General features: G+C 42.7%; 1 protein-coding gene across 1 annotated transcript; it reads left to right on the plus strand.

Annotated features, from left to right (window-relative positions):
- Positions 1-7,605: 7,605 nt before the first annotated feature.
- irf2bp2a (interferon regulatory factor 2 binding protein 2a) lies at positions 7,606-10,804 on the plus strand. Its single transcript, XM_078272951.1, has 2 exons — positions 7,606-8,775; positions 9,082-10,804. The coding sequence occupies exons 1-2, from the start codon at positions 7,941-7,943 to the stop codon at positions 9,798-9,800; spliced, it is 1,554 nt and encodes a 517-aa protein (XP_078129077.1). The 5' UTR covers positions 7,606-7,940; the 3' UTR covers positions 9,801-10,804.
- The last annotated feature ends 13,776 nt before the right edge of the window (positions 10,805-24,580 follow it).

Below are 24,580 nucleotides of genomic sequence, written 5' to 3' on the forward strand. Positions count from 1 at the left end.
CATTCACAAACTGAAATCCCACAGATAAGATCACCACACCCAGCTCGATGTGGCCTTTGGACAGGCAGATTTTCTGCAAACACATGGTGTAAGACAGCTCTCTATCAGCAGCCAGCTAGTAGTCGTTACAAATTTGCACAATACAAACATGCGGGTTCATATCACCTCGGGCTTATCAGGCTCCTTCAAGGGCACTGAACTTTCCCACAGAGCTCCCTTCGCTCTGTCCTTTTGTTTCCCCTTGGGACTTTACTGTTGCGTCAAGGCTCTGCTATTCATCCCATGCATCCCACAGTATTACTGTACCACTTCAGCTGAGCTTGTTGTGGTGGCTATGACTAAACTATCCACTATGTGCTTGTTAGGAACAATGACTGCATGTTTGACAACATCTGTCATAAATTATTTGTTGCAAAACTAGTTTGTCATAGATGAAGTTTAGAGTGTGATCATCTTAAATTCCCAAATACAGGCTGTCATCACTTTCATTTCCATAAAATAATCAGAGCTCTAACACATAGGATAAATATTATTGTAATTTGTCTTAAAGCATAATTCCAGTTTAAATCAACTTGGATCTTATTTCTGTAGTTTTTGTCATTAAGCCATCAGTAATAATAACATTTTACTCACAAGGGCTCTCATTTAAAAAAAAGTTTAAACAAGGTTAACTAACACGTAATTAATTTAAATGCAACCTGTTCATTAAAATGTCTCGCCTAGTGTTGTAGCATTACATTTAATTCACTTGTTACATTACAAGATAACTGCCATTAAAAAAGTAACTTGTTACGTTACAGCGTTACCTACTGAGGAAAGTAACTTGGTATAGAATTTTTGCGTTACCAAAATTGAAAACCCCTCTTGGACTCCTTGCGCATGTAATTATATTGTCCAGAGGGCACATGGCCTACTGCACACCTACACTTAAAATGTAGTTAGACATAGCTGTTTTGGAGCTGTACCACCGGCATCGTTCTCCTCCTCGATGAGCCTCGCCAACACTGTTGTGAAACTGTTCTTATCTTACAGGTGCTTCTTCTTCAAATTTGGCGTAGAGCTCTTCACAGATGACAGATCCTTATCCTTCAGGCACAATTTGCATTTCACTGTGACGTTCTTCTACTTTTTAACCACAAATTTTAAATAATGTGAATACTTTCACGACATAAAGGCTGTTCTCTCTGCCATATTGCTAGCTGAGCTACACATGCGCACTGACACGACCACAGGATTGGATACCTTCCACAAGTACACAGCTACCTGCTTAGAAATAGGATTAGGTGCTTTGGGGATTTTGTTTTTGTTGCAAGAAACCGGAAATACGGATTGCTTACTTGAAAACAACTAAATAACTGGTTACTTGAATTGCATAACTAACATGTTACATTACTCATTACAAAAAAGTAATGTGAGTACTCTAACGCGTTACCCCTCAACACTGGTCTCGTCTCACTTGAGTGACAAGCTGACATACTGTAAAATATAACATTTTACAAAGTCAGCAAACAGCTTTACCTCAATCCATAATTTGTCCATCTAGTGTTGAATCTAAATTGCCTTACATTACTTCTCAGATGGCTTGTTGACATGATTAAACTGTATGTTCAGTACGGCTCGCTAGTTTTCTCCATTTTGCGTCAGCAAATTTAACAACGGCCTGAAATGCACTTCTACTCTGAGAATTTAGAATTTGAACAAATTATTACAGATTATTTATTTATATACATTTGACAAGTAGTTCGAATTTGTGATTCGAAAACAAATGTAACAGCCCCCGTAGTTTTAAACCAATCCCAGGTTAGCCTAACTTAATTACAGAAGAAATAAAAGGCAAAAGGGAAAATGATTACCCAGATTGTCGCTGGTAAACATCCATCACAGTTTACAAAGAGTTCTTGGTTCAGCTTTGACCTATCATTCTTGCCAATCTTGCATACGAGTGTTCTTGTGTGAAGGCTATAAGAGATCATTACCAACATTACCAGTACTCCGTGTTCGATTTTACCTGAAAATAAAGTTGTGTAGATAAAGTTTTTGACTTGTTTACAACTTGTCTGACTGCTTTCTTCTAATGTCGCCATTTTCCAGATTTAACAATTACTTTTGTGAGTACAATAGTGTCACATCAGATTGAATTAATGGCCAAAGCTATGAAAACCCAAGTTGTAATAAACTGTGATTATCCTCCGTGGATTCACACAGACACAGTTGTAATCGTCGTTCCAGCTCTACTTTCTATTCCGGCTCCTCACAGCGAGCCGTTTTCTGAGACAAGGCTTTGAAGTGGATGAGGGAGGTGAGGCGTCGTGTGCCCAGATGCCCAGACACTGTGGTTAAGGGGGCTTTATCACACAGACAGGAGGACAGCACTCACCTCCTGCCCTCCCATCTTTCACCACGGCGGGAGGCTGAATGTGACAACCAATGCTCCCCAGCTGCTCAGGGGCCAGGCCTGTAAAACCACAGGCGGATAATGAATGCCACACCATCGTGACAACTTGCACTTTTATGGAAAGGGGAGGAAGGACATCTCTGGCACGGACGCTCGCAGCATATGATGAAACATCCTCCATAAACCAGACAATCAAAGGGAGGGCAGGGAAGCATCTATGGAATCTGTGACGGGAATCATGGCTGATTTATGACCCCTACCAAAAAAGGGCTGTTTCCAAATAAATGTGTTTAGAGCTTAATTGCGGGAAAACTGATGAGAGATCACTTTCCAAATGTAACCACAACATCTGTAAACGATGCATTACAGTTGCATTTCTGCATGGTCTTCCCTACTTTCCTGATCTGAAAAAGCCACACAATGATAGATAGAAAATTATCCAGATTTGAGGTTTTCTAATTAGGTCAGTATTTGCTAGTCTTCGTTTCCCTTCCTCTCACAGTCATGTGATTTTGTATTCTATACATCACAGAGATTACTCTGCATACCCTTCTGCTTTCAAGGCAAATGTTACTAGAAAAGGAGACGCTTTGATGTTTTTTCCAGTAGCAACCCTGAAATATCTTATAAATAAAGGAGTTATAAATATGCATGTTCACACATATTTTTATGTATTATTCACCAGGGTTTTAATCCAACTGTTTGGCTGAATTAATATACATGCAAAAGAGTAGATATAAATCACATGGGGGTTCTATCTAATGACAGAAAAGGACAGCAGCAATGTGAAAATGATGTCTGCACTTGAATATACAACATCCAAGTGCTGTGTATTGTTAACTGATGTGCCAGAGATGTCAGAGTCCATTTTCTAGCGAGGCTGCTCAAAAATAGACAGGAGCTCTGGTAATAAATAAGCCTAGTTTGGGAAAGTTTTATTTTGGCTCAGTGGAAGAGGTTACATAACATCATGAAATACTCCCTCTTGAGAAAAAAAAGAAAGATATGTAACCTTTCTCAAGAGGAAAAATGCTATGTGTCCAAATATAAACACATATACACACATTGAGACACCTACTGTGCATACATATTCATACTGCTGTATGTACTAAGATCCTTATAATTAATGTATGAGGATAAATCAAGGTGTAAGAACAAACCAGCCTGTATTTTATTAATTATTATTAAGTGCATGGGTGTGGCCGTGTGTGTGTGTGTGTGTGTGTGTGTGTGTGTGTGTGTGTGTGTGTGTGTGCGCAACAGAATGACATTTTGAACATTTTGTGAGTCGGTCACAAAGCTGGAATGACTTCACAGCTCAGTTCAGTAAGCTAAACATAACAACTATGAGTCAGGGGTGAAACAGCCTTTTAAGGGCCTTAAGTAAGAAGCCATTTATATGTGCAGGTAATGTTACTCATTCTAATAGTAGCTTATGAATTGGACCACCTAACCTCAAGTACTGGTTCAGCAAGTTCAAAGTACTGCTGATTTTGCTACAAGAGGCCAGGGAAACTTTGTTTACAGCAATGTCTGGTTGTGACTGAAAATATATGGGGGTTTCCACTGGACGGGAAATTATGATGTCAGCTCACAATGCATGCAAGCTCACTGAAGCATTACAGAAGCAAAGTTCAGGACTTTCTGTTCCTGGTTGCCAAAATAGACTCTGCACAGCAATCTACTGAAACTACCTTCTGTTTAAAAATGGATGTGAAAACAATGTTCATTTACATTTTTCTGCAGGGATTATTTCCTCCACTTTCCACCCTCTGCTATTTACTGAGTGGTCTGTCCCCTGATGAGCCCGGCAGATTAAGGGGATATGTTACCATCTTGTTTTTTTTCTAAATGGATACACATGTGGCACATCTGGGTCCAAGCCTGACTCATTACTCACTTTTTTATGTTCCATTCTCTGCAGCCATGGCAACTGCTGCATGTTTGGCAGAAAGCTTTTGAAGGCAGTGGAAAAAGAGAGAGAGAGCCTAGGGAGGGAGCATAAAGGGAGAGTGAGAGAGGGAGGGAGGGAGGCAGGGAGAGCGAGCAAGCTCTCAGTAGTTGGCCTACATCCAGTGTAATCATGCCATGGAGCCGAAATGAGGCCTTTGGCAGCACACCAGGTTTCTGAGAACAAAGATGTGAGCTTCTAATGTTGGCGGTGGGGCCTGCTTGGCATCCTTTGCCATTTCCCAGCAGCCCTTGCCTTGGCCGACTGCCAGGCCCCCACCCCCCTCCCCCACTGGGACTGCAAAGAGGATCAGAATAAAGAGAGAGACTTGTTTTTCACTCGCCTCTTGCTCTGGCCCAATGACATCACCTCTGCAGCCTCCAGCCCCCAGATTTCAGCCGCCCAGCACATTTTTCCCTTTTGCCGTCGACCCTCCATTTTATTTGAATTCCACCATTTTATACCTAAATCAAAGCAGAGTCCTTAAAATGCTTGCTTTGTTTTTGTTTTGGTGCATATAATGCACATCGTTTCTCTGCATAATGCAACAGGATCCGGAATTAATCCATTCAGAAAAATCAATAAAACATCTTCAAACTAACATTAAAAACCAGGAAGTAACTAATATGACAGATGGATGCTTTGGCATTATCTTTCAGAGATCCCCAAATTTTATCTGCACTCTAATCCATGCTGTGCAAATCTGTGGCTAAAAATAGAACCTTAAACAGGATATATATGGTAGTTGGGGTACAGTGATAATCTCCATGGTTACCTCACCCCATTTCATATTCAGGAGCTTTGTGCACGTTAGTCCTTACATTCTCCCTCATGACATTTCCCACCCTCTGCCACTCTGTGTAGATATTTATCTGCAAGGTAGGTCACTAAAACAGCTGCTTAACTTCAGTAACATGTCCTTACGCTGTCCTGTTATAACCTCCTTTTATGTCTGTGCAACATGTTACAGTTTAGTTTGGTGCTCACCTCAGCAATTGTGCTGAAAAAGGTTATATAACATGAACGTTGTTCTCATGGAGGAGAGAAAGACTGAGAAAACATCCAGTGCTGTGCAGAAAACTTCAGAGAGAATTTGTAAGGATTTGCATCATGAATAAAAGATGGCCAATATAAAATTTAACAGGCTCAAGAAGCGATAGAACAAAAATAACGTCATCTCATCAGGCCTGTGATGCTGTCACATGCTGGGTATTCCCCTAGCCATCACCTACCGCTCACTCTTTATTTAGCTACTTCATGTCTCAATTTACATACAGTTAGAAAAAAAGGCGTTCAAAACAGCATTATACAGCTACTCCATCTGGTTTAGTGGCTAGACTCAAATGAAATGGCCATGAGCCGGGTCACACTGTGGTGATTTTATTTTATACATGTTGCCTCATATTGCAAATCAGAGCCATCTGTGCATGTCTGGCTTACTGTCAGACCTTTGTCGCCTCTGTTCAGTACAACTCTGCCTTCGCTTTGCAGTCACTGCAGCTTTTATTTTGAATAAATGGATCTTCCTATTATAGAATAGAGTCATTTAGGATTTAATTGAATCCCAGCATGCCTCCGTCTTGCATAATAGTGTGAAACTATTTAATTGAACCAAAATCAACTAAGTGGAATCAAAAGAATCAAAGCATTAGGCAACTGCTTCCCACCAATCTCAAGGAAAGAGTTTGTTTATTTTGCCCCTCACAACGGTCATTTCCTCACTGTCATAAAGCCTAACAACACTTCCTAGTGTTGTTCACCCAACAAGGACTGAGGTTTGAGAGAAAGCGGAGATGGGAAACAGTGTGTTAATACACATGTGATGTGTGTGATGATCTAAAGGGAATATTATTGTGTTGTATAACTATCATGTAAAATCATAGAGTAACTGCACTACAAGTATGTGTGCTTGGTAGCAACATGGCTGCCTTATTTTGTTTCTGCAAACCCTTTGAACAAAAGCCTCATGCCACAGTGCGTGATCATAGCCTGATGTCCTGTAGATGGGTGAGGCGGATGAGGGTACGTGACTAAACTTCTTGCTTCCTCTTTCCATCGTCACACGGACTTGCACAAACATATCCTGCTCTGTGTCTGCAGGTTACAGACGCATTGCCTCACCCAAAGCCTGAGGCTTAGCTGCAATGAGTTGGAATGAGCCCAGAGGGGGGGGGGGGAATCTGAGCTACTGGGACACTCCTCCAGTTCAAACCTACACTTTTACTTCAGGGGATTTTTGGCATACATCTAACGTTTTTTTTTTCCATCATGTAAAACATTAACATAATAGTGGTCAGTCTTGCTACACTTGTCAGACTAATACTTTATAATAAAAAAAGGAGACTGAATGGCTGATTCATCCCAGTGTAATTTAATTTAGTGGTGGCAGATTTGGATGACTGACTGTTCAGTGCATTAGAATAAAATGTGGGCAGAGCTATATTCATGCTGTAACCCCGATCCATTCAAGCTTACAACACACTGGCTGGAAATCCCCACCTCATGACAGAGCTTCCTGGTTACTGACTAACGGAGGCGCCTTTTTCTTTCTTTTTATATTAACAGGGCAGGAGGAAAATATGATCTTACTGCTGCTAAAAACCCAAGTCAGTACATGTTGAATTCATGCTGGTAAACTGACAGGAAAAAAATGGGCAGTATAAACTCCCTCTAATAATCCTAAAATAGCCCCTAGAAACTGTAGCCTATTTGCTGCTATAACAAACTAAAAATATGTAGCTGCACAATATATTTTAACTTCTATGTAGATCTATATGAATTGCCATTGGATAACAGTAGCATAGTTGTTTTTTTCCAAGGGTCGACCCACCTCATTCATTGCACAGCAGTAGTAGCAGCTCATGGCGTCGAGGCGCTGTGCATTGAGAAAAACAAGCTGCAGCGAGCGTTTTTCAGCCTGAACCAGATAACGCTCTGAATTTAGGACAAAGCAGAAGTCAACTGAAGGAGCTGGCGACACTCTCTCTCTCTCTCTTTTTAATCCCCTGGCGGTCTACTGCTAACCTACAGCCACGTTTTTTTGTTTTTTATAAAATACCTCCTTCTCGCTGCAGACAGGCTGGTATCGACGAACCCGGATTCATATTTTTGCAGGTTTAATAATAATAACACGAGCTGTGGGTTATTCCCTTCAGTCGGAGGCGGTGATGAGGCTGAACTGGGTGCAGTTTTGGCAGAGGTTCAAGTGATTAAATTAAAATAAAAAAAGCATTGAGTGACAGAGGCTGCAGTAAACTGGGGGGAGAGAAAGGGGGTCTGTCGAAGAAATCAAGTCAATAGAAACTGAAGTGGAAGCAGGCGTTTAGAGCTCCGTGGTGACGTCACTGCTCCACATTGAGCCAGTAGTAGAGAGTCAGTGGAGATAGATAGAGGAGCGCCGTAGTAAAGTACACACCGACATGAACTTCTCCCTCTAAAACTTCAACGTTGTTGCTCTAAAAGTCGGGAGAAGACGAGTTTGTATTTTTTCTACAACCGGAACTTGCTCTTTATTGGCTTTTAAAGGGAGCTCGGAGAAAAGCAGGAGAATAAGACAAATTTTGGGTTTCTTTTCGGGGGTCGACGACGAGCGCTATGTCGTCCGCGGCTGTCGCTGCTTCTTCCAGGAGGCAGTCATGTTATTTATGCGACTTGCCCCGCATGCCGTGGGCCATGATCTGGGATTTTACCGAGCCCGTCTGCAGGGGATGTGTCAACTACGAAGGAGCAGACCGCATTGAGTTTGTCATCGAAACGGCCAGGCAGCTCAAGAGGGCTCACGGGTTTCAAGAGGGCAGGTCTCCCGGGCCGGGGAAATCGCAGCTCTCCGCGAAAGAGATCCAGGCGATCAACCACGCTGCGGCGGGAGACCCCGGCTCGCGGCCGCCGCAGCCGCTGGACCGCTACCCGCTCTCCTCCGACCGCCCGCCCAGGCTGGGTCCAGAGTATCAGTCTGGCAGGCAGGCGAACGGCATTCCCGTCCCCAATGGATTTCCTAAGCCTGACGAGCCACCAGAGCTGAACCGCCAGAGCCCTAACCCGCGCAGGAATAGCACGGTCCCCCCAAATCTAGTGCCTTTGGTAAACGGGAACATGCCCCCGGTGCACGCAGTCAACGGTAGACCCGGCCAGATGGGGCTTCCCTCCGCACTGGCGGGCGGTAGTCCCGCCGACATGGGCAAGAGACCCGCCTCGGTCTCCAGCACCGAGCACGACAGAGAGGTGAAGGAGAAGCACAGACCGGACAGTCTCACGCCGGAGCTCTCCGAGAGCCACAAAAACAGGGCAGAGTCGGACTGGATGGGCAAAGGCAAAACGGTGAGGGACCTGATGGCTCTGCACACTTTCGACAACAGGTTCAAGAAGGACCATGCGGCCATGCAACAAAGGGTTATGGGCTATGAAGCCAGCGCCACGGCTTCCAAGTCAGGTAAGCATCCAGTAGTGTTTAAATTCAAGAATATGCAGGTTATTTGTGCAATTCTCATTTTTATATTATGTTTATTAACCCACTTCGAGCCCAGAAATGGGTTGGTAATGTATAAAGGATAGTAGCATGTCTGCAAAATTCAAGGTGCATAATTTTTTTTTTTTTTTTACACGTCTGTTATTATTGTTTTGTACCCTGTGGTGCAGCAGGGAACAGCAAAAATGCATGTCACCTTCCCGTGTAAATGTCGATTCTTGGCTGAGCTGTGCAACTCAACTATTTTGTTTAACCCTTTCCCACCTCCAGACAGAGGAAAACATCCCCGGAGCATGAAGAGAAAAGCCTCGCCTGAACCAGAGGGAGAGGGGACAGCTGCCAAGCTCAATGGAGAAGGACAGCAGTGGTTACCACCACCTACTGACGGACTGAAAATGCCTCCAGTTCCCCCGCCAAGCTTCGCCTCTCCCCCCTCCACAATATCCCCCCACTCCCGCACCACTCCACCTGAGGCGGCCCAGAACGGCCAGTCCCCCATGGCGGCACTCATCATGGCGGCAGACAATGCAGGTGGGAACAGCTCTCCCAAGGACGCCAACCAAGTCCACTCCACCACCCGGAGGAACAGCAGCAGTCCCCTGTCACCATCCTCCATGAATCAGAGGAGGCTGGCGCAGAGAGATGCATCTAGTGCAGGTACACCCCACGTGCCAGGCATGGACCAAGTGCATCCCCAAAGCATTCCGGACTCCTCAGTACCCGGCAGCATACCCCTGTGCTGCACGCTGTGCCACGAGCGTTTGGAGGACACACACTTTGTTCAGTGCCCGTCTGTGCCCTCTCACAAGTTCTGCTTCCCATGCTCGAGGGAAAGCATAAAGCAGCAAGGTGCCACAGGTGAAGTGTACTGTCCAAGTGGAGAGAAATGTCCCCTGGTTGGCTCAAACGTACCATGGGCTTTCATGCAAGGCGAAATCGCCACCATCCTTGCAGGAGATGTCAAAGTAAAAAAGGAGAGGGACCCTTGATTTTGTTTGAACATTTCTTTGGGGAGGGGAAGCAAAAATATGAGTATAAATATATAAATATCACATACATACCATTCAAACAAACTAACGGACTTGTACATATTGGACCCAAGGGAAGAGTATACTTCGTAAACATGGTTGTATAATTTTTGATTTTTGAATACATTGTGTTTCTATATTTTTGAAGATAAAGGTATGTACTCATTATAATGGACTACGTTCCTCTTTGTTGATGTTTAACAAAATTCTTGATGTACTTCTAGGTCTGGTGGCAGTTCCTGTTTAACGTAGAATGTGACTAATGCTACTCTACGAGCACTTGGCAAAACTGAAATGCTTTTAGCTGTACTTGTATGCACTTGTTTAAAAATTGCCAAATACAATTTCTGATCTTGTATGAACTTATTGTCTGAGCTTGCTTCATTTGAGTGATTAAGTTACACAGGACCTGTAGACAGATGATGAGATAGGGTCTTTCTGCTCTGATACGCAGGCTTGTTGTGACGGCTCAGGAGACTTGATTTACGCTGCACAACATTAAGTAGGCTACTGTTTGCATGACGGCAGCCTTTTCTGCACACATGCCTTTTCATGATTCATGGAAAAGCATGGGCAGAAAAAAACACAAGACACATTGTCCCAAAATTTGCTCCAGTTTGTGCATCACTGTAACTGATTGCTGCGTACAGAAATAGGTGCCAAGTCATGTTCAGTCAGCTGGAATCTGTTGAGTCAGTAATGTGAGAAAGTGCATGATTGTCAACATGATACAAGAGTGTAACCACGTTGTGTAACCACAAATTGGAAGTTTAGCTGAAATTTACCACTTTGAATAACATTTTTAGCTTTTAAACTGGTGCCACATATTTTCAAGCTTGTATGTAACTTGTGTTTGACTTTATGAAGGTGTTTAGGTTTTTATTTTAGACAAGCCTGTTATTTTCAATAATTCACTGAGCATTTGACAAACCACAAATTATGAATAAAATCAGCATTTCAAACTATCTCCAAGCATGAATTAGGTACATTAGCACTGCAGCAACACCCTTTTACTATCACTGATACTACAATATGCTTCCACATGCTAAGAGCAAATGTGTGCTCTCTGAGTAAACAATAACGCTGTTGCTGCCTTACATACCAACCTCAGTCAGTATCTCTTCAGATGCAAATTTAATTGCTGCAGATTCATGGCAGCACAGCCATAAAAACAGCTATTCTGTCTCCGCAATGGCAAGTAGGCAGCCAGACTCATCTCTACAAGCAATGAGCACCTTATGGGGTCTTTTTGTGACAAACTGCAGTGACTATGTATGCAAAAGAGAAGCAATCTTGAGACTGTTTTTGCTCCCTTAGACAAAGAGATCTCGCTCCCATGTAGCTGACATTGCACCAAGTGGGCACAGAGGGGGACATGGTGTAGTAGGCAGTTGCGTAATTATTATAGAGACATAATCTGCTTCCTGCTCGTGTTTTATCAAGCTGTCAGTGCAGCGCCTAAAATTCAGCAAGAGCCCACATATTTATTTATTTTTGGAATTAAATGCCCACAGACGGCTCTTACGTTGTTGCTTTATTGTGCTCCAAGATTCTGTTCCTCAACTGGGGATTCATTGATCTCACTGTACTGAAAGACGTGTTTTAAATGGATTTTGGTAGGCACCTTAAAGTCTTAACAGGGATTACCCACTCTGTAATAAGCTGTATGGTGTCCTGATTAACTGATTGATTCCTAATGATGAATGAAAACAAAGCCTTTGCACTCCACTGTTTATCCAACTAAGAAGGGCATGGATAATTCTAGCCCCCCTAATTGACAAAATGAACTTTCAAACATTTTGAGCAAACAACAGCTTTTACAATGACATTTGATGCTGAAGAGCTTTTGACCGACAGAAACCTGTTTTTCACGAGTGCACATTTCAAAGACAGGTGTTTGTTCATAGTCCTTTTCCATTCTTTGGAGTTATCTTATCAGTTGGACTTTAAACGCAGCCCAGTTTGATAAAGGTTAACACTTCACTGTGCTCACGAACAACACGCTCAATGGTGTTTTAAGCCTCTAACGTCGCCTTCCAGGCAGCTAACCCTAACCTTAACCCTAAACATAACCATTGCCGCGCTGCATGGAAGGCGACGTTGGGGGCTTAAAACACCAAACATCGAACAACACACCCACTCCATATCCCATCTTACATGTTGTTCTCAGAGATTTTTTTTTTTTTATTAGTCGGCACTTTGACCTACTTGTTCCTTATGACAGTCTACTTGGAGCTAAATTGGAATTGCCACATCCAAGAATATCAGAGATGAAAGGCAGGTTTTTGTTACCTGGCATGAAGTATGACGCAACGAGGCACAAGAGAACATTTCTCTTTCTTCCCGTAAAGATTTATCACAGCAGAGCCGATACCTGTTTGTTCAGTGCTGACTAAAATAGCCTGCACCGTATCTAATACAGTGGTAATGTGTCCCTGGAAGTGGCTCTGTAATAACACAATGCTCTGGTGTTGCATAGTTACCAGACAAAATCGGCGCACAGCAGATGCTCCACTGCAGCCTGTCGATTTATATGCAGCAGGGAACATTATGGAGAGATTTCAGTAAACAACTGGCATGTGAAGACAAGGTCACACAGAGTTGATGGCATGAAGTTAAGCTTAAATTTTTATGATTATATATATATATATTTTTGTTTGTACTACTACTTAAGTGAAACATCTCTGTTTTCAGCATAATCATGCAGGGGCCATTTGTGGTTAATGACTCCCAGGCTTTCATTTTGTTTACCTATATAGAACCTCCAGGGATGTTAAATGTTTAAGCTCCTGCTTATGAGACAAACATTGTTTGACTTTGATGTGCTCTTATCCAGGAACCATTTTATGGAAAACCTAGTAAGACTGAGACAGTTGAGGTTCAGGTGAAACCTCGGGCAAAGATTAATTTCTCTTCTTCCTCCTTCCGCTGCTTTATTATAGTAGCTTTTGTCTGAAGCTGCATGACGGTTTAGATCCAAGTGATAAATATCTCTCCAACCCAGACATTCTTTATCCAAGCTGTTGCAACACATTGCCTAATCAATGGTCATAAAATCCATCACTGACTGTTGATTGATTTACTTGACACAGTCTTGTTAATCAAGCTAAGTGAAAGGCCATAACAGATAATGTAGGTGACGCAGAGATACTGTTGACTCTCCGCCTCTCCTTTAAATGGTTAAATAAACTGTAGCTTGGTATGCAGTGTTACACAAAGATGTTGATGTGATAGTAAAGGCATTACTGGGTTGGTCAGAGTACATATTTGTTGTCTGTGAAGCATGCGGTGCGTTTTTTTCTTAGCCTGCTCAGATAAGAATGGCTTTGATGTATTTGGTTCAGTTGCGTTGCCTTGATATTGATAATATGGCGAAATACTTAAAAATGACACAACATACAGTATAATCTACATTTATACACATTCATTTATTTAGAAAACACTAATGCTGACAACATCTACATTGAAAAGCATTATAAATTATAATCCTTGGGCATTTATTTGACATTAAAATGTCGAATATTGTCTAGTGGGTGGGTGGATGGAGGGAAGGTCTGCGTGGGAGACAATGAAACACTTGATGTAGCCAACTGTTTCACTAATGAATCTATGTTTAGCACAATAAATCAAAAGGCATGCCGCTGTAATCCCCGTGAAAGAAATCGGAGACAGGGACGCGCCAAAAGGAGAATCTGGTCCACATTTCTCCCCTCCCAGTATAACTGATCCGCTTGGTTAATTTTAGACCTGTCAGGGAAAACAAGGTCACAGCAAATGTTGTATCGAGGACACGCTCGGATCTGCCTCTTTTTCTTTGCATCAATCAAAGTTTCCCTTTGGAGTTGGGCTCGGGCTCCTGCGAGACTAGTAATGAAGGTTTCACGTCTCAGCACCGGGGGAGAAGCTGGAGCTCTAACCAGCAATTAGGAGGAGCATGGCTAAATCCGCAGGATGTGTAAAATTCCCCTTCTGTTTCTTGGCTTGGTCCACAGAGGGGGGGGTTTACATCTAACTGGTCTGTCCTGGTTACCATGAAGGCGTGCAAAGTTAAGATGATTACAATCCTGAATGCCAAATTTGTTTTCTCTCAGACTGGTATAAAACCCAATTACTGTAAAAGGCTTACGAATCATTGTTTTTTTCTGTGCTGGAGTTCATTGAGTTTGAAACTTTTTGTATAGCTGCTATTTTCTATGTATCAGCTCGAAACAAAAAAACACTTTTCACTATACTTTTAAGATATTTTAGTGACACACCTTTCCCTTACCCCTCACATTGTCCTTCATGTTTGCCTCTGCATTTCTTTAAACACACCGTCATCATCATTTTTGAACCTAATTTTCCATTTTTTAGAGCGATCTAAGATCAGTTTTTTTTCCTTCTCCATCCTTCCTTTTTTAATCTCTGACTGGCGGTTACGCTCACACTCTCGATACTCCTGTATTCCTCCTTTCTGCCGTGGTGTTGCTGTGAATCAAGTCTGTGAAATGGAAATGAGGACTCTCTCGCTCTCTCCATCTCACTCTCAGCCTCTCTCTCTTTCCAGACATCAAAACGAGGCTATGCCTCCAATGTTTTTCTCAGATCTTGGAGTGCTGCCAAATCTTATAAGTGGAACAGAGAGAGAGAGAGAGAGGTGGAGGAAGAGAGTGAGCAGAATGCAGAGGAAGGAGAGGGGCGTAGGACAAAAAGATGAAAGGAGAGAGGATGAAAAATGAACAAGGGAAAGAGGCAATGTGAGAGATGAGGACAAAGCATGGGATTGATCCAAGAGCATTTGGGCTTTTTCTCCTATTATAGCCGAGCCCAGCACAATCACTCCTTTTTCTGCTGAGCAACTACTCCTAGCTTCTGGCTCAGGATCAGCTGATAAGATGGCTTTCTGCTACTATGCCAAATGAAAAAATAGGAGGCAAGAGAGGAGTGTTATCTCCTGCAATCGAGAATATATTCGGAACAAAATGATATGGCTGTAGAATATAGCCCAGGAGGGGCTCTAAATTGACTACATTTGTGAAATTTGTAATACCCCTGCATATTTGAACAGCTATAGCAATCCAATACCAATGTAAAACAAAAGTCATGACTTCCCTTTTTCTCTGACTGAACTCTAGCTTCCAGACATATATTTTGGGTCTCTGGGAGGGGCATGCCAGTCACAGTAGTAAGATGCTTATTGCCACCTCTGACATGCCGAGCTAAAGTTAGATTTAGCAGTCAATATGAGCCACGCTAACAGTAAACAGCAGCTAGCACAGCTTTACTCTAGAAGGATCCTCAGCCAGCTGCTCTGCACTTTGAAACAAATGACTTACGGTTCATTAACATGCAGTGTGTATTCTGAAAGACAGTGAGTTACAAAAACACTGATGCAATCATAGTGATTGATTGTCTGCTGCTGTGTCTGTATGGCCAGAGCTGTCAGCTTTGTGGTGGTTGTGGTGTGTGTCTGTAAAGGCAAATGGGGGGATGGGGGTTGCGGGGGGGGTGTAGCAGGTTACTGTCTGTCCCTCTGCACCCCGGAGGTGCTTGTTTAGTCAGCTGAGAGCCTGGATTCAAATGGATGTGATGGTTCGTGAGGGCCATCTGTGCACAGCCTTTTAAGCTGAATAACGACACAAAGCCCATGTAGGGAAATGCAGAACATGCCTGAAGATCCGGAGGTTAATCAGATCATTTCAAACATTGGGCTGGTACAGAGATCCATATTAAGATGAAAGGGAAACACAACAGCTACAGTGATATGATGTAGTGAAATGGTTAAGCTGACCATCTGAAACTGTCTTTCCTTTGCTGGTCTGTGAAGGCCCAGCGAGGGGACAGGCTGGTGGGCTGATAAATGGCTGGGCTTCTGGGGTGTGTCAGCAGATCTGTAGTGATGTATGATGCTATGCTCATTTCCTCTCGTCCCTGTCTGTTCTTCACTCGCTCCTCCGTAGGGCCTCAGCCACGGACAATTATTGTCAGTTCATGCTGGGACACAGCGCTCAGTGTCTGCGTGCAAAATCAACTCAACAAAATCAGCTGCCTCCACCACAACAACCGCACAATTAAACTTTCACCATTGCGTTGCCAAACAACAACAAAATGTCTGAGACAACTTTTATGTGCTGCATAAAACCAGGATTCCTGAGAGATCCTCAGTGTGTTGTACATTGCCTTTCATCTCCTTGAAGGCATACAGTTGTCAGAAGATAAGAACAACACTTTTAGATATTCTGTCACTTGTGTTTTTATCTGGGAATACGACGTGTGTACATGCCCACACACAAATAAGCACTTGCACACTAAGACCCATCCACAACCTCGCTGTAGTTTCTTTGTATGTTACATAACTGTGAGTGGGAGCAATTTCTTCTCTGAGTGCTGATGTTGTCAATCAAGGCTTTATAGTGGCAGCCACTGCACAATCTCTGCAGAGGCAGAATAAAGCTTTTATCGCCTTTGTTCACCCTCCCTTGCCAGTCAAAATGTTCCATTCTCTTGCTTTTACCTTTACCTCTTGTTCTTCCCTCTCTTTGTGTCTGAGTGTGTTGGAAATAATTTTCTCTAGAAGTGTTTACGTTGTCTCCCAGCCATGGAACATTTTAGTTGGAGTTAAGAAGCGAGAGGAGGTCAGGTCAACAGAGAGAACAAGCAGGGCCTGTGTTTGACAGGTGGGTGCTATTATTGGAGCCGGTGACTTCGAGTGTATTACACAACCGTGTCGCTTAGACAGGTTTATTTGGACCGCTAGCAGAGCCTTTCGGAGTATCTGATAACTCGGGAAGAGCATGTCACAACAGGTGTCAGGGGGGATAATGGTAAAGTAAATAAGAGAAGGGTTTTTATAGCTCAAGGTTGATCTCAAATTTGGAGCACTTTGAGAAAGCATTCCCCAATGTAATTCTGCAGCACTGGCACAAAGGCGATCTAGTTGGTCGGATCCAACAAAAGCACACTTTTATTTAGCCATCATCAAATAAAGTATGCTAATGACAGGTTGTGCTCGATATACTGTATACATGTCTGCTGCTCTGTAATGATATAATCACAGAGTAGAAACAACCCCTCCCTTGTCCTCCTCTTTGGCTGGAATGTGCTGGGGGAGAAAAATGATCCAATGTCATCCGGAGTGATGGAAGCTTCTCTGTTGAGCCAGAGGGAAATGTTTAGGGGAGGGAGGGGGAGAGAGCGGATATTTCTGGTTGAGTGTGAGTTTGAGTAAGTCCGGGCACCAAGCCAAGCATGCCGATGGAGGAGAAGGGAGGGGCGGGAGGGTTTTGGAGAGAGAAAGGAGAGAGATAGAAACCCTTTTGGGCTGGCGCGCTGTCAGCTTCACTAGCACACAGCTGCTTCTGGAAAATTCTGCACCCTGCCCTACTAAACCACCAGGCATGACATGAATAACAAGAATGGCCTAGCCGTCAACAGCGGATACTTTTTCTTTTGACGTGGGCCTAACAGACTGGTACAAATGCCCTGGCCTTGCATATAGTGGAAAAATCAACAATGAGGGGGACACCGGAGCACAATGTGGAAATGAAATCCCGGGTTTAGAAGGCTTTGTCTGGACAAGGACGCAGTTGACACAGACACTAAGGGCTTTGGAAAAGGCTGTGTAACAAAATACCAACTGATGTGTTTTGATGGGGTTACTTGTTCACCAGCCGGTCACAAATTGGAGAGTAAGAAGCTCACTAAATTGCTTTCAGTCAGCATGGAGCTTTTTCAAATTTCCTTTTCCAAGCAGCATGTGTCATTTCTGTGAAGCAGCCAAACAAAGGCACATACTAGCTGGCATGCATTGCTGTGTTTCTAACATGACCAGTCAACACTTGTCCCCAGTCTAAATACAGCCTTACCAGCAGTGTGTGTGAGTGTTGATCTGCAAATGAGATAATGCTATCCCTTATGCGTCTATGAGGTTGTTAGCCATGCGCAACCCTCCCTGGTGTTGACATTTCCCTGCCCAACCTGTCTGAACACATAAGGCAATGGAGGCTCCTCTCTGGCTGTCTGTATCCATGGCTGATAAAGAGGTGAGTCACCTGCTCATCTATCCTGCTCTCCTCCTCCGCTCCCTGGCAGTACTCTTACCCTTAACCCCCGTCATCCTCGTTAACAAGGCCTTATGTGTACATCCAGCACATGGTGGATTGTATGAATAGCAGCGACCGCGTGGCTCGTCGCTGACACCTGACATTTTCATGCCCCAGCAAGCCGGTAATACATTTGGGCTTGGCACGCATTCTTCTCCCGGGTTTATCCATCTGTTGATGTAGAGCCCAACCCCCCAGCCACTACTATGTTCTTGTAACATAACACGAGGCTCGCCTTTCCCTCTATTCATCTTAACATGCAAGCACGGCGTGGCACAGCTTTCGCCCCTCCCTCGTCCATGTTTTTTTCAGGCTCTTACTAGCTCTTCCTCCCCACCTCTTGTTCTTTATCTCACGCACACACTACACTATCCACCCAAGTCATTAGTCTTCAGTTTGGCATTCAGCTGGTTTTAGAAACCCACCAAGATGGAGAACAAAAAAGTGAGATGGGAATTGTTTGAAGCTGGAGTGAAAGTGCTGGCAACAGAGAGAATGTAAGATTGTGTGCAGGCAGGGTGCTTCCTGGCTGCCTGCCAACTTCCAGCAGCAGCACTGCAGCATGTCAATATGTCCGTTGCCAGGGAAACAAGGAGGGCACACACAGCAACACAGTCGATACGAAACCTCATTGTGACTTTTTTTCCTTTTTCTTTTAAATTTTAATGCTCAATGAAATTGTTTGCTCTCCTTTCCAAAGAGGAGCAGCACACAGAAGGTCTGATGGACGCAAAGTTCACATTAACCTATTAAGCAGAGTGGTCACAATGTAATTCTTGATGGTCTTACTGTACATATTTTTCTTTAAAAATAATAATAATATCTGTCTTTGAGAGAATAAATAAGTCTTTTTAATGATCAAAATATGTCCTTTATGTGCTCTGCAGGGTATGAATTTCCGTGTCCTCACTGCATATGTTATCAGGTCGGTGATTGTACCCTACAGCAAACAGCTTGGCTGTGAGTTATTACTAGCAGCGGTATACACCTCCATCAGGCATTGTGAAAGAATGACCTCAGATACATCAGCCAGAGCGGTGGCTCTGTTGCAAAGTCACAACTTGCAACATAAGTCATGCGTTTGAGTCTGTTGAGCCACAAAGTGCCACAGCAACCTAATCAGTCTGTCTCATGCTGTGACCTTGATCAGAGCTACCTCCTCTATCTTTTTGTGAACACTACAATGCTTTTTCTCATTTAATAGTGATCTCAATGTTTCCTTTGTGCTGTGATACATTCTGTCACTCTGGAACAGCATGTATTGTATTGTGCTCTGTTTAAAGAATATACTTTGTAAAACAAGCTGTCTAAAGTGACCTCAGCAAGAAATCGTTTCCCCTTTATCTCTCTACTTGTTCCCAGCTATGTATTGTGGCTTTTTATAAATAGGCCATGAACTACAAATAAATGAATTAATACAAAATGAATTAAACTATGTATCTTGTGATATGTTGTAAAATGTAAATATGTTTGAACATAAGCCCTTAAATGCCACTGATTACTTTACATAACCAGATGATAGTCTAATTACAATACAATGAAGGCAAATTGTCTTCATATGTACGTATTACTTTTTCATTTGGGTATACATTTCTGTGAAGGACAACTAAAGGACCCCACTGTCAGCCACACCTAGCCTGGCACTCTTATCCAAGTCTGGCTCCGTCTGTGCTCGTATCACTGGAGGGGAAAAGGGGGTGTGCCAACTATAGCGCCTTAGTACTTTTCAGAACTCTATCTGTGCCTGTGAGTGGTCTAACAGCTGCTGCTGCAGTGTCTGAGCTTGCTTGGGGATGCAGATGAAAGTGCTGATGTGTCCTGTTATTTTGGGTTGTGTGGTGCCCTGGAGACCAAGGAATTTTGGGAAGAGACCGGGTAAGATAGTTGTGGAGGTGTGGGGGTGGGGTCGTGCCCAGAGGGGATCTTAACGGAGAGTTTATCCCAGAATGCAATGTGACCCTCATTGCCACATGGCGCAGTGGGAATCCTGAGGGGGTGTGGAATTGCTGACAGTACCAGGCTGAGCGATGGGCACAGACATGAGCACAAAGATTGATGTCTCTGATGATCGGTGGTATTTCTGGCCGTCTTTTGTACTTGAAGGGAGGTGCTCATGATGGCCTGTCATGCTCTAAGTTTTACACATTGTTTGATCCAAACTACACTTTATCTTGAGTTTCAAAGCCTTCTTGACATTGAAAACAGAACTAACTCACCTCAAAGTCCATTTAGTAGTCAAGTCAATTTTATTTATATATCACGCCCAATATAACAAATCACAAATTTGACTCAAGGCAGTCCATTTAGCACATAATCTTCATCAACAGATGTTTGAACTTTGAAACGGAACTTTTAAGCCAACATGGAGGAAAAGCCCTCAAAGTGCTCAGAAAATGTTTAAGTTTCATTTCCATGACCACCATGATGTCTGATGAAAATCATGCAATATGATCGAAAGCTCCAGACAGGGTTGAATAGGTATCTGATGGACCATTGTTTTGTGAGCTTGATATCGTTTAAAGAGTCTACTATGAGGAGCAGTAGTGCTGTTTGCATGAGTACAGTACCATGACATATGAGAAATAAAAATACATAAAAACAAGTCAAATGTTCTTCAGTGGTACTACTGGCAATATTAATAGATAAGATTACACTTAATTCCTGATTAATATCCAACATTTTGGATATCTGACCAACACAGGAATATTTTTATTCAGTCTATTACTACTGTGTTGTTGTTACAGTCTGTTTTATTGGCTTCCAATTTTGGTGATAGATGAATTTTAACTCCCTCTACTTAATCTAACTCACTTCGCATCTGCTAGAAGCCCTGCTGCATAACACCAGCTGCTACATGCCTGAAATGTTAATGTCAGACATCATACTAGCATTAACTCTCTCTGCTGGCTGTAAATGTGATCATAGATCTATGCACAGACATAACGCTCCCATTTCCATTCAACTCACACGTAGTAGTAATATTACAGCCAGTTTGGCTCGGCGCGTGACAGAAAGATGCCATGGCATTTACTTAATTACACGTCCCCCACGGCTCACACCTTGAAAACTACTTGATTTATTTAGTTGCCCCTTACTGAAAACCATCCAGGATTTCCAGTGTCTTCTTGTTCTGTACTTCATCAGAGAAGCCTCGTCCGTGTACAATATGACACTATATTAATTAAGGGGGATATTCGCAGATTGCTCCATAAATCATTTTCATCACATTTTCATGCTTGGTCTAACAATTGCAATTTGCATCTTGTTCCCCTCATAACAGAGTACACCTCTGTGAAGAAGCAGGAGGCAGAAGACTTGTGAAGGCAACAGCTTCATTGTCATGTTATCCTCAGAGGAGTTTGACAATCACTTTAGAACAGTGGTTCCCAACCTGGGGTCCGGGGACCCCTCAGGGGGGCGGCAAAGATCACAGGGGGTGCGCAAGTCTTTATCTGGTTAGAGGTTGAGGTAAAAAAAAAAATATTTGCACGTTAAACAAATTATGATAATACACTAGAATATATAATGTATACAAAAGTCTGTATAAAAACTATATATTTCTGTCCTCGCTTAAAATTGTAGGCAGGCTACTTAGTAGGCCAAACCTCCGGGACCTCTTAACCTCTGGCCCTTGCTGTCATCAGGTCAGCTGCTAGCTGCTATCATCCTCGTTTTTCCTGCCGCCACGGCATCACTATTTTATGAATGAAACATAGCGGAGAAACGTAAAAGTGCTGATAACTCCTCTGTATCAAAAAAGAAAGTAAGGCTCTATCTCGAGAGTTACTTCAACTTCGGTTTTGGAGGGGGGGCTCAGCTTTTCTTAGACATAAGTAGGAGATGCGTCAAGGAAAAAAGGTTGGGAACCACTGCTTTAGAAGGATGTATGTGCTGATTCATTGATGTTGTTATCCTCGACATCTGGGACACTAAAGAGACAGATATGTCATGATGCAAATGTCTGGATCTGACTAAATCCCAAAGAGTCAATTGACATTATAATGGATGTATTGATACATTTTTTATTTAATTTGTGCACCAATAAAATACATAAATGAGTCCTGCGAAATTATTTTATTGTAGCTTTGTGAGAAAAAAAAATCTATTTCTCCCTTTTTAGTAGTAGAATTTGTGTGTGTGTGTGTGTGTGTGTGTGTGTGTGTGTGTGTGTGTGTGTGTGTGTGTGTGTGCATAAAGCGTATTATGCATTGTGATTTCAGCGGACCTCACTGGGAGATACAGCCTAATTTTCTCCCTCAATCAGATGACAAAGCTTTCAATGCCAGTTCTCTGGTTACAATATTGCTTATTATATTATGTGTCAACATTGGTTCTGTTCTTTGGAGATCTGAATCACGTGATTGTATGCAGACAAAGGCCCGAATCAGACTGTTTTGTTATTTTAGCCGCTCATGTGATCAGCACTCAACACCAAAGGGCCACTCCCTCCCCCCCTCGCCGGACGGACACAGAGAGGGTCTGTTTCCAGAGAAACAAAGGTCAGTGTACTTTGTCGTCACATTTTTAACTCACAGAACAAATCTTGAAAGTGAAAAAAGGGCCGCAAACAAACACCCTTTGTTTTCACTAAAACAAGACACCATTTGTTGTTGTGCTCTGGGATGTGATGTCATCGCCATGGTTCACCCTCTCTGTGACCTCTGGGCTGATGATTCTCGAATAGCCCCATCAGGAGGTGCACGCCAATTAGAGCATTGATTTAGTTTTATTGTCATGCCCACGCATCCTTGCACAAACACAAACATGCATGTATTCATCTAATATCACAAAAATAGATCAGTGACTTCACTGTTTTCTGAATCTGGTCTTTTTTCCCCACATGGGAAGCTGTGCTACTCTGCTTTCTGGAGCTGCACTAAATGCTATGATCTGTGCTATACTGTCTGAGTAGCATCATTATCTGAGGCATAAGTGAGGCTAAAAGACATAAATCATATTATGTTGCAAGAAAGCTCTTTGACGTTTTACAGATAACTGCAACAACTCGTTTACACAGGAAGCTGTGAACTCCTAATGCAGCCGACCTTTGATGGTGTAAGTGATGTAATCCTTGTGATAGATGCATCAGGCATTGGCCTTGGGCTGCTCTGGAGGTTCTTCTCCCTGAAGGCCTATCAGGCTAAACAGGCCAAAGCAGCCACCATCAATACACCACCAAGCAACGCTCTGGATCCCCTCAACTGGTGCAATTAATCTTGGCCTTGTAACAAGTTGACAGGCCTTTATCCAAACAACAAACAAAACAGGCACTTTACTGCGTGATTACTATGTCGGGGGCCAGATGTTAATTTGGCTGCAGCTCTGTAGTTATCATCCTAATAAGTGAGGTTGCACACCGTCTTTACCTGAGATTAAAAATTCAAATCCAGTGTGATCAAAGTGGGATTACTCTGCTAAGCTTGCTGTAACAAAAGAAGAGGTGGGATGTGAATGTTGGAAAAAAATATGTATTTCACTCTCTTCTGCAATGCTTGTTAATGTGATTTATAATGGAAACTATGTTGTTGTTTTTAGTTGACCCTATTACCATGCTGTCAGTTTTAATTTACATAACACTCGAGGCTTAAACTACCTGAAAGATGGATGTAACATTTACAGAATAAAAATTATATTTCTTTTCTTGAAGGATTAGTTGAACATTTTCCTGGAAAATGTGCGTATTCACTCTCTTTCAGAGAGTTAGATGAGAAGATTGATACACTTTCAATGTCTTATGTAAAATATAAGGCTACAGTCAGGAGATGATTAGCTTAGCCTGGCTCTGTCTAAAGGTAAAAAAAAATCTGCCTACTAGCAGCTCGGAAGTTCACTAATTAACATGTTGTATCTGGTTTGTTTAATCTGTGTAGTGTAAAATGACAAGTTGCAGTTTTACAGGGGGTTATGTCTAGACATATTTCTTGGCCAAGAGCAGGGAGGTCGGATTTCTTTCTAGTCTGAGCCAGGCTAGCTGTTTCCCACTGCTTTCAGTCTTTATGCTGAGCTAAGATAACCGTCTACTGGCAACATCATTTTTAGTGTACAGATATGAGAGTAGTTTTCATCTCCTCATCAACTTTGGGCAAAAAAAGCAAAGAAATGTATTTCTTAGTTAAGTATTTGTCAAAGAAGTCTTGAGCAAAACAACATTAGCTAGTTAGCTAGCAATCTTAGCTCACCATCAATGGTGGCCAAAGAGCTAGATCTCCATTGGAAGCTGCATCTGACACAAATCTTTATTCCAGCCAAGAGAATTGCATGACTTTGGAAAGTCACATCTATTGAAGTAGGCTGTGCAATGTTAAGTAACCCTTCCAGTTTTATGTAAATCAGATTTTTAAATTAGCTCCCACAATGAGCTGCCGTCTTACTGGAGGTCCAATGGACGGTCCATGACCTGCTTTGAATACAATCCACAATGCAATGCAAGGTTAGGAAATACATAATTTGTGCATTGTTTCCTGGAATCATACTGTGTTTTGATCTCATTAAAATGTGATTTTCAGTAATGGGTGCCACATCTAGTGTATAATCAGCTGAGTACACCATGAGTCAAGAGATTGCATAACCACTATATTTCATAAGACTTTTAGTGTTGCCTCATTCTTGTGTGTGTGTTTACAGAAGGAGTGTATGAGGAATGCAGCTGTGAGTCAGCAC

Source organism: Sander vitreus, chromosome 17, assembly GCF_031162955.1.
Source record: "Sander vitreus isolate 19-12246 chromosome 17, sanVit1, whole genome shotgun sequence".
NCBI classification, from domain to species: Eukaryota; Metazoa; Chordata; class Actinopteri; order Perciformes; family Percidae; genus Sander; species Sander vitreus.

Bases quoted from the DNA above. Each gene is read 5' to 3' on its own strand.
- irf2bp2a (XM_078272951.1), top strand. From the start codon at position 7,941: ATGTCGTCCGCGGCTGTCGCTGCTTCTTCCAGGAGGCAGTCATGTTAT. The intron at 8,776-9,081 runs GTAAGCATCCAG...TCCCACCTCCAG, and splicing joins CGCCACGGCTTCCAAGTCAG to ACAGAGGAAAACATCCCCGG.